Here is a 10414-nt window from a genome sequence, read left to right as displayed (position 1 = left end):
AATGTTGCCCAACTGTTGAGTCCGCTGAATGCGGCCATTACAATCTCTGGGATGTGGGATAGTGGGATTATTGCATGTTTGACATTTCTCTGAGAGAGTGTGTTAGACTCAGTGCCAATTTTCGAGAGAGATAATCTGTCTAATTCCTTTTACCTGTATAATTTTTTTTAATACTCTGATGTATATATATATATATATTGATATCAGCTGATTTTACAGTTTATTTAGTGGAGCTTTTTAAAATTTTTTTAAGCTCATACATTGTATGACACATATATATATATATAGAGAAATAAAACGTATATAGTTAAAAAAAATATAGAAAATATATGTATAGCATGTTATGTATGTACATATACATTTGCCATTACGAAGAAAAAATAATTTAATGCAAAAAAGGAAGAGGACGAAAGTTTTCAAAGACACACACAGTTGTAATGTCTTATCAAGAATTAACATGTATAAATCTATAAAAAAGACTACATGATTTAATGGTAGATGAAATGTTATAAAGAGACAAAGAGAGAGAATAAGACAGCCAGAAAGGATCAGAGTATGTATTGTGGAAAATTAAATCTATTACATAAAATTATCATTGATAAAGCTATCAAAATTGTATAATTAAGTAACTTGAAAATACAGGTTGAGATGGAAATTTTGTTTACAGATAAATTTATTAAGTGCACTGTACATAATATTTAAAATGCCAAGTTCATATTTATATGCTATTAATAACGAAGGGCGTGTGTTTGGATTGTCGACATCTGGGAATATGTGGCGTGAATTTATGTATCTAGGACTTGAATTTAAACAATTATCAGCTGTGCCACATTTTATGTGGGCGATTGGCGGCGATCGGCAAGTTTATGTTCACGTTCATGGTTTAGACGTACCAATCAGAATTAAGGAGGAAACTTATGAGAATGAGGTATAGATTTATACAAGTATTATGTCACTCTATCGACCGAATTATAAGCTCTACTCTAAACAAGTATACAAATTACAAACAAAGAAATAAAAAATTGTTAATAATATATTCTAGCGATGGTTGCCTTTGGAAGGTTTCTCCGGAAGGTTACTTCCAACTGACAGATATAATTTTTCAAATCAAGATGGTACAGTCAATCGTAGCAGAGACAAAGTAAAGTTACCATCAATGGCATGGCAATGGGAAGGTGATTGGCAGATAGAAACTACGTTAGATGGCCAACCATTAGATCACGATGTAAATATTCTCATCTATTCAATGCCGTCTATTTTTAAATATTCTTCTTTTCTATCCATATTTGAAAAATCTAATAACATATATGAAATACATGTTAGGTTATTCCATTGTAAAACGATCTGTTAATCATTTTGGATCATTGATGTATACAATTAAACATTATTATATAGAGTATATTTTTTCAATATAATATTTTTGTAATGCAAAAAACTCGATCGTTTTTGAATAAGAAAAATCATCCCGTTTATATTTCTCGATAATTTTCTATTGATTTCTCAAATAAAATAGGCTTATACAAGTGCATTTTTTTAATATTCCATGCATACCAAGGATACAGGTCTTTTGTAACTTTTATTTAAATCTGTATGAAATTACACATTTGTTATATACTTGTGTTTCTTCCATACGAGTCATGTCTTTTTCATAAAGTTTTATTTATGTATAGATGTGTTATCAGTTGCCCACGACGAAAGAGAATCTTATGATCACAGAGAATCTGATATTTTGATAGGGATGGACATACGCAATTGATTTTCCAGCTACGTATACTACAAAAAAGCAGTGGAAATCCTGCGTAAGAAGACGCAAATGGGTTCGTTATCGGAGATATAGCGCTATGAATTCCTGGTGCGCTATTGCACCTCTTCATAAAGATCCAACCAAGGTGATAAAACGTTAACATGAATCTTTTCATATGTGATAGCACTTTTAATTGTGTAATTTAATTAAATAAAATATATTACACATCTTTAGGAACCTTTTATCGATGTCGCTGTGGGTGGACATCAAATGCCTGGAGGTAGCTCTGGAAGCTTAGTAGTCTGGGCGGTAACTGCCCACGGAAGGGTATAATTTTTAAAACAACTTGCTTCCAAAGAGCATATATATATATATATATATATATATATATATATATATATATATACAAACAATTTTATTATATTTCAAAACTAAATTATTACATCATGTTATTTAGGTAATGTTTCGTGTTGGGACTAGTACAACTTGTCCTGAAGGACAAAGATGGAGCTGTATTAAATTAGCAAATGGCTATGAAGTTTGTCAAATTAGTGTTGGAGTAACTGGTCTTGTTTGGGCTGTACTTACAGTGGGCAAAGCACTGATACGTACAGGCATAACGAGAGACAATCCAATGGGTAAATAAGCAAACGTGATTACAGGATATAGTTATGTATTGGCACAGTGGATATATGTGTTATAGGTGAAGATTGGTCAGAAGTGGAATCACCGGAAAAGGACTTGAGATTGGTACAAGTTAGTGTTGGCACTGATGCTGTATGGGCTGTAACGCACGATGGTGGAGTATGGTTCCGAAAGGGTATTCAAGGCGAAATAAGTGGCGTTTGCGAACAATTGGCTACTGGTACCGGTTGGGTTGAAATGTTGAGCAAAATGGCACTAGTATCTGTTGCTCCAAACGATCAAGTAATAATTTTAATTCTTTATTTGTGTGACAAAGAAATATTGTATATTGGATATTCATGTGCGTGCGTGCGTGCGTGCGTGCATACATGGATATTTCTTTTTCTGTTTACACATACAAATGCAGACATGCGTGGTTTTTATGTATTGTAAAGGTTTGGGCTATTGGCTATGACGATCGATGTTTGTATTATCGTACTGGTATCGCACGCTCCGAATTAACGGGAAAACGGTGGAAATTAATAAACGCACCACTTCAATTGAGTAGAGCAAGTAGTAGCGCCAGTTTATCATCTAGCAACAGGCATAGCACTTGCGGCACGCCACAACAGCAACGTCATCAGAGTTGGAGTTCCTTGGTAAGAAAAACATTTGTGCTCTCCATGTTATATATATGTCATTATATCTATGATGTAATAAAATAACCGATAAATGACATTTAATTTGGATCATGTTTTTATAGAATCGGCCTCATAGTACTGGTGAAGGTACAATGTTAATTAGAGAATGGGAAGAGCAGTCACGGTCGGCACCGACTCCCACGTCTTTAAAATTGTGGCAACGTACCGGGGACAGTGCACCCACGAAAAATATTCAACAAACGTCTTTTCAAGATATATATTTAAATGAAGAGAAGAAGAGGTAAAAGCGTGCAATCATTTACAATTATAGAAATATATTAATATAGCAAAAGTAGTATAATATATAATGGTAACGATAAAAATTTTAATATATTTTTGTATATTAATCTCTAATTATTTAATTTTTCTTTTATATATAATTTTTCAATATTGTAGATCTACAAGTTCTATAGATGCAGGTGATTTAAATGAAGCGAGTGTTGCTAGTATAACTATATCTAATGAATCTTTAGCAAAAAGCGGAGAATCAATAATCGTCTCGGGAAAAGGAATGAGCAGTACTGTTAAGGTTAAAATATTTTTAGAATCGAATAAAGTATATATTGATTAAAAATGTATAATATATAATGTATAGTGAAATATTATAAATAAGAAAATAAAGAGATTATATAATAAATTGTCTATCTCTCAACAGATTAATCCTGCTGCTTGGAGCCCTGTTCATTCTGTCGGTTCTATGGTTGGTGTTGAGGCACATCCAGAAACAGATGGAAGTGTATTTGATCCAGATTTAACTGATTCTGGTGTGTATGGTGAAGACGAAAGCGCAGGCATAATATATTGGACCGAGTGCGACGTGCTATGGTACAAGGTGGAAGCTGGGGCATGCTTTGTCGATCCAACAAATCCACCAAAATGGTAAAACTATATTTTTATTCTCATGCAGACACACACACACATAAATGTTCTTTTTTTTTTTTTCAATAAGATCGATAAAGATTTAAAAAATAATTGGTGGTAATTTTGTTTTAATTGAATAAATTGAATAATTATTTCAATTGAATAGGATCGCAGATGGTAACGGTACAATACAAGGGGAAACTGCAGAGTTATGGAGAATATGTATTTTGGATGAATTAAAGGCGAGATTAAAGAAAATGTCATTTGATTCCTCAGTGATATATGAGAAAGCGGTTGAAAAGTAAGCTGAATTAAGTGTGATATTGATTAAATGTACAATCTTTAATTAAAATGTTTATTTTATTCAATTATTAAATTACTATAGATTATCTTGGGTGAAAAGTGGCGATGCTAAATGTAAAATTAAACACGGCAGTTTATATGAAGATTGTAAGATTGAACTAGAATGGATAAGTAGCGATACTGGATCATTAGATTCTGGGACCTTAATAATATTAAATTCGGACGGCATAACAAGCATAGTACGTTGATAGAAATTAAAAATAAATTTATAAATTTATGTAATACATAAAATTCTAGACATTACAACATTTTCATATAAATAATAATGTTGCAGATACAATTTCCCATTTCGGAAATTACGTGTGTCGTTTGCTGTAGCGAACCAGGTAATCCAAGAATAGCAGTTTATACTCCTAAATTAAGACGTTCGAAAGTAATTAGATTACAATTTGCAAGTGATACAGAAATGGAAGATTGGTTGGCGCATTTAACTTTAGGTAAGGGCATTGTTATCTAACAACAAGTGATAATAAATGAAGAAAGATGTGCAAAGATATTTTTGCTTTCTCTTATTTTTTCAGTGTCTTGCCAAATGAATAATGTATATGGTAGGCCTGGTCCAAATTCTATTTGGAGCACTACTGCATTAGGTGACGTGTATGTATTTGATCCTGCAATTGCAGAGGTAAAGTCTAAGATATGTTTACAAATATCAGCATGTATCAAATAGGAAGAATCACCCTTTGTTATTCTATTTTTGTTATGTTTAAGGAATGTCAATTATCTAAAGACGGATATATACAAGAAATTGATGTAACTGGTAAAGACATGCCATTTGAAAGTATATTACAGAATGGTTTTGGATATGGTAGTACTCTAAAAATTACAGTATGTATTCATGACGACGCTGACAGGTAAATCAAACAGCTACATTTTTCATGTGTGTTCTATATAGAAAGGCTATAAGATTTACACATACTAACATTTTAACATAATAATAACTTTATTTCTCAGATTGTCTTTTAATCTCGTCTGTTATACCACAACATTTGTGAAGCAAAAGACTATAATGGATAGTCATGATGTAGCTTTGCATTTTAATCCAAGACTCAAAGAAAATATTATTGTACGGAATACATATCAAAATGGTCAATGGGGAGATGAGGAAAGAAATGGGGATAGTCCGTTAAAGGCGGGTTGTGATCTAACGTTATATATTATTTGTGAAGAACGCGGTTATAAAATCTACATTAATGGTAGCGAATATACCTTTTATAGTCATCGAATATCTCCGCAAAGTATTACACATTTGCGTATTAAAGGATTATTAACTTTATGTAATATTACATACAAATCCCCATTTGTAAGTAGAGTGTTTTATTATGATGATTGTGTCGTTCATTATCTGTATGATTGATGAATATTTTGCTCCACAGGTAATTATAGAACCTAGCACAATGTTTTGGAGACAGATTGGTGGACATTTAAAAAAAGTTGAAACATGTTCCGTAGGCGTCACTTGGGGCATTGGCTACGATAGTACCGCTTGGGTATATACAGGTGGTTGGGGAGGCACATTTCTTAAAGGTATTTTATTATTTTTTTATGATGAAAATATATTTTGCATAAGAAAAGAAGAGAAAACGATTATGAAATTATTTCAAGACTGATAGAGAATACAATAATTATGTAATTCAAGTTAAATTTCCATTTCCATTTCTTGGCACAAAGCGTTAATGTCGAAAAATGTTATAGGTCTAGGAATTAGCAATACTGGAATAAATACGATGGTAGATACCCATAATTATTACGTATACGAAAATCAACGCTGGAATCCAGTAACTGGATATACCGCGCATGGACTTCCAACAGATCGCTACATGTGGAGCGATGCAACTGGACGCCACAAACGTACGCGAGAGCATACAAAATTATTGTCGATGCACTGGCATTGGGTAAGTGGAAATGGAGAAAGGAAAAGATCTTTGAAGTTTGAAAGTAAGAGAGGACTGTATAGAGTTTCTTGCGTGTTGTCCTTGATATGAAAAATGTGATACAATAATATTCACTACTGTAACATTTTGCTTTTTTTATTCTATGGTCTCTATTGATATTTTAAAGATATCAGATTGGATTGTCGACTTTCATACACCTGGTGGCGTTGATAGAGATGGGTGGCAATACGCTACTGATTTCCCGGCACAATATCACGGTAAAAAACAGTTTACCGATTACGTTCGAAGAAGACGATGGTTTAGAAGATGTCAACTAACAACCAGCGGACCCTGGCAAGAATTAGGGAATACGAAACTCGTTGATGTCTCTTTATATGTATGTGTCTTTAACCCCGTCTTTTAACTTTAAATTTTTAAAAAAGGACGCATCTTAAATATTTCTTGATTAATTAGGCGACTGGAAAGCCTGGCACAGATGCTCCTATTCATGTCTGGGCAGTTGCCGCAAACGGTGAGGCTTTATTCAGACGAGGTGTTTCGGAATCTTGTCCAATGGTATGATCACTTAAACTATATTTATGCAATAGGATGTGCGCGGGCGTGCGTGCGTGCGTATGTGTGTATGTGTGATATTAAAGCAGTAAGTATAGCAAGTAGGCATACCTTTTAACAATTTTTTTTAAATATATGTTAAAGGGTATATCATGGGAACATATACCAAGTGACCAGCCTCTAATTAATATATCGTGTGGCCCATGTGGACAAGTATGGGCTGTTGGTAAAAACGGATCCTCTTGTTGGAGACTAGGCATCAGTGCTACAAAACCGACTGGTAAAATTTACAAATTACTATCATCAGAATTCATACATTATACATTACACATTCTTTTAACAAATTGTGCAATAATTTATGTTTAATATAAATTGTCTTTCTATCCCTTTTTCCCTTCCATCCCTTTCCATTTTCTTAATTTTTTCTCTTCTTCCCTCACTTTCTGCTATTTTCCATTCTCTTATTTTTCTCCCTTTTTACCTCTGCCCTCCTTTGCTCTTTCTTTCTCTTTCTCTCTCACTCTCTCATTCATTCATTCATTCATTTTTTTCATTTTTAAGGTTATTTTGTTGATAATAAAGTTGATAAATATAGGTTTGCAATGGCAGACTGTCGAACCTCCTTCAGGAGCCCAATTAAAGCAAATTTCAGTAGGACGTGATGTAGTATGGGCTTTAGATACGAATGGTAGATTATCAGTACGCCGAGAGATACAATCTAATGTTTTCCCTGAAGGAACCTATTGGCAAACTTTACCTGCTATGCCAAACGACCCTATTCATATAGGTATACAAATTATTTTCTTGCAAATTTATTGCATATCATCAACAAATTATATCTTCAAAAATTACATTAAATTAAATTACATGTTTGTAGATATGTCGGTATTAAATGCGAAACAAGGATTCCGACATGTATCCATTTCGAGGGAACAGGGACAAGTTTGGGCAATTTCAGGAGCTGGTATTATCTGTCGAAGAATTGGAATTACTGATGAAAATTCAGCTGGAACTGGATGGGTAACCGGTATAGGGGTAAGTAGGGGTAACAAAAATTTTTTAAAAATTATAATAATTTTAAACACAAGGAGATTGGTCCATATATATAAAAGTATACGTTCAGTATAGAATACAATTATGTTTAATATAATAATTTTTAATAAATAAAAATACATTTTCTTAATATTGCGAGTAATAGTGCTAAAGATAATATCACTTGCCTTATTTTAAAATATATATATTGATAATATATAAAAGAATCATTTTTTAATTCTATTATTTTCTCTCATTATATCATACATAAAAGCTCTCATTAAGAATAAATAAATTTCTCAATTAAGAATAAATAAAATTTTGATTTATTCCTAACAGGCAAACTGGCAACATATAAGTCTCGGAGGTCTTATAAATAAAACAAAGTGATATCTGTACTGCACGATAAAATTGATATGAATATACTATAACATAAAACATAATAATTTTGTGATTATCTTGTAAAATATGGTATCATGTGTGTGTATGTATACTTGTTTATTATGCAGAAATGTCTTGTGACAATTTTTAGACAGTAATTATATCTATAATTATGAATTGTGTATTACATACTTGACACTGATTATTAGAAACTTTTGCCTCAATACAAAAGATATTCTTTAAAGAAATTGAAATGAATAAAATAATTTATGACACACATATACACACGTACAAAAAACACACATATACACACAAAATACACATATAAAGAGGATTTAATTGATAAACAACTGTAACTTGTAATATTATCATTACCGTTATCATTACAGTCATTTCTTTTCGGCAATTGTGATAATAATGATGTAAAATTTTTGTGTGTAATGACAAAAATAACTAATACATCTTTTTCACAAATTCAACACTTTACTTTTAGAAACTATTTGCATAGCACAATTTTACATGCAAACAAATACACATAAAGAGCATTAATTTTTTAAATTAATAAATAAACATATTAATAATCAATAATTTTATTTTAAGCCAGATTGTGTAATTTTCTAAACTTTACATGTTAAAAATAAATTTGACTTTGTGAATTAATATATTATGTTAGAATTTTGAAATTGTGTAAATTAAAAATACAAAGAAAAGATATTATGATCATATTTACAAAGATATTATTACCATATTTACGAATCTTAATAAAAGATAAGATTGAGACCTTTTTTTATTTACAAAATTTGGAGATGTTTAGTGAGAATGTTAGCAATGCTTTTTCTTATTCAGATAAAAGTTTTTTTCTTATTAAGATATGATTAAGACTCTAAGTTATTATCAAAATTATATCTCTCGATAGTGATATCAGTATTGAAATTATATTACTTTTATTAAATTTTTATATAAAAAAATGTTTCAAAAATGTAAACTTTATGTATGTACGTAAATGTGTGTTGTTTATATAACTTGGCCTTGTAATAACATCAGAAAAAGTAATAGACATTGTAACAATAAGTTACTTTTTAAATAGTATCGAATTTCTTTTATAAAATAACTTTTACAATTCTACATACATACATACATACATAGACACATACACGACACACTCATCTATATCATTTAAATGAAATTTTCTAAATTTTATTTGCATTAATATGCGCTTTACACGATAATGATTATATTCCATAATGAGAATATTTTATTATTTTTCTTGAGATGTGAAAAATAATAAACAAATAATTAATATCTCTGACTGTAGTAGGATATAGCAAAACAATATACACACACATACACGAGTATAATAAAAATAAAAATGATTATTTTGTAATGCAGACATTCCAGTTACGACATCGTGACAAATTCAAATAATATCTAAAAGCTCTTCATTAATTTTTATGCTTAAAAAAATTCATATAGAGCCATAACTATTGATTATAATCAATGTAATCGGTGTTACAATCTCTTTATGACATCAACTTTTTGATTTACTACAATTTACTACAATTTATTTACTATATTTTACTTGCTACATATAATTATAATATTTAATACGTTGCAAAGATAGAGATTAAATGATAATGCGTTATGTAACATAAAGCTTTATTTAAGAAAAATTATTAATTAATTATATACACAATTATATTACAATTATATATACAATTATATTACAATTATATATACAATTATATTATATTGACATTCCAATTATATTGTATATGTATCGAATCATTCACATCATTTCGTATTAACGCATTTGTTTCCTACTTTGCCAATGTAAAGAGCACGAGATATTTCTATTTTATAAATAAATATCACATAATATGAAATGCACTTTTTTATTATGTAATACTATTTAATACTATTATTTGTGATTGTTAATGATGTATCATTTTCACAATGTATTATAAAATACATAAATACTATTATATTTAATACTATTATATATTTTGTTATTGTTATGAAAATACAGACATTCTTTATATAAATATTTACAGATATCGAATGATAAATACATTAGGTACGTTCAATTGAAATGTTGACTAGGTTTGAATGTACTCAATATAATTAAAAAATTAAAAAAAGAAGACATTTAATTACAATCTTGGTGGAAAAATAATTTTGAAAAACAATAACTGAAAGAGAGAGAGAGAGAGAAAACTAATATATATTTCATGATCCTCTTTTTCTAATTTACTATTATATTA

At 30.3% G+C, this 10414-nt stretch overlaps 1 protein-coding gene across 2 annotated transcripts; it reads left to right on the top strand.

Moving 5' to 3' along the window:
- The first annotated feature begins 344 nt into the window (after positions 1 to 344).
- Positions 345 to 8709, top strand: LOC105256652 (tectonin beta-propeller repeat-containing protein). Of its 2 annotated transcripts, XM_011266777.2 has the most exons (25): positions 345 to 553; positions 668 to 928; positions 1043 to 1225; positions 1737 to 1889; positions 1979 to 2071; positions 2202 to 2382; positions 2448 to 2671; positions 2824 to 3027; positions 3132 to 3310; positions 3466 to 3598; positions 3725 to 3948; positions 4097 to 4231; positions 4316 to 4472; positions 4568 to 4730; positions 4815 to 4918; positions 5005 to 5147; positions 5248 to 5596; positions 5670 to 5820; positions 5989 to 6188; positions 6355 to 6564; positions 6642 to 6743; positions 6885 to 7020; positions 7336 to 7527; positions 7618 to 7775; positions 8112 to 8709. In XM_011266777.2, exons 2-25 carry the CDS (start codon positions 704 to 706, stop codon positions 8160 to 8162), a joined length of 4050 nt encoding a protein of 1349 aa, XP_011265079.1. In that variant the 5' UTR covers positions 345 to 553; positions 668 to 703; the 3' UTR covers positions 8163 to 8709. The 2 variants fall into 2 exon arrangements, with proteins under 2 accessions (XP_011265079.1, XP_011265080.1); XM_011266778.3 differs by lacking the exons at positions 345 to 553; positions 668 to 928 and having other exon boundaries at positions 1671 to 1889.
- Positions 8710 to 10414: the final 1705 nt, after the last annotated feature.

The sequence above is a fragment of the Camponotus floridanus genome, unplaced genomic scaffold (assembly GCF_003227725.1).
Source record: "Camponotus floridanus strain SB8 unplaced genomic scaffold, Cflo_v7.5 scaffold24, whole genome shotgun sequence".
In the NCBI taxonomy this organism is placed as follows: Eukaryota; Metazoa; Arthropoda; class Insecta; order Hymenoptera; family Formicidae; genus Camponotus; species Camponotus floridanus.
Note: the sequence above shows the minus strand (reverse complement) of the source record. Positions and strands in the feature narration are given on the sequence as shown.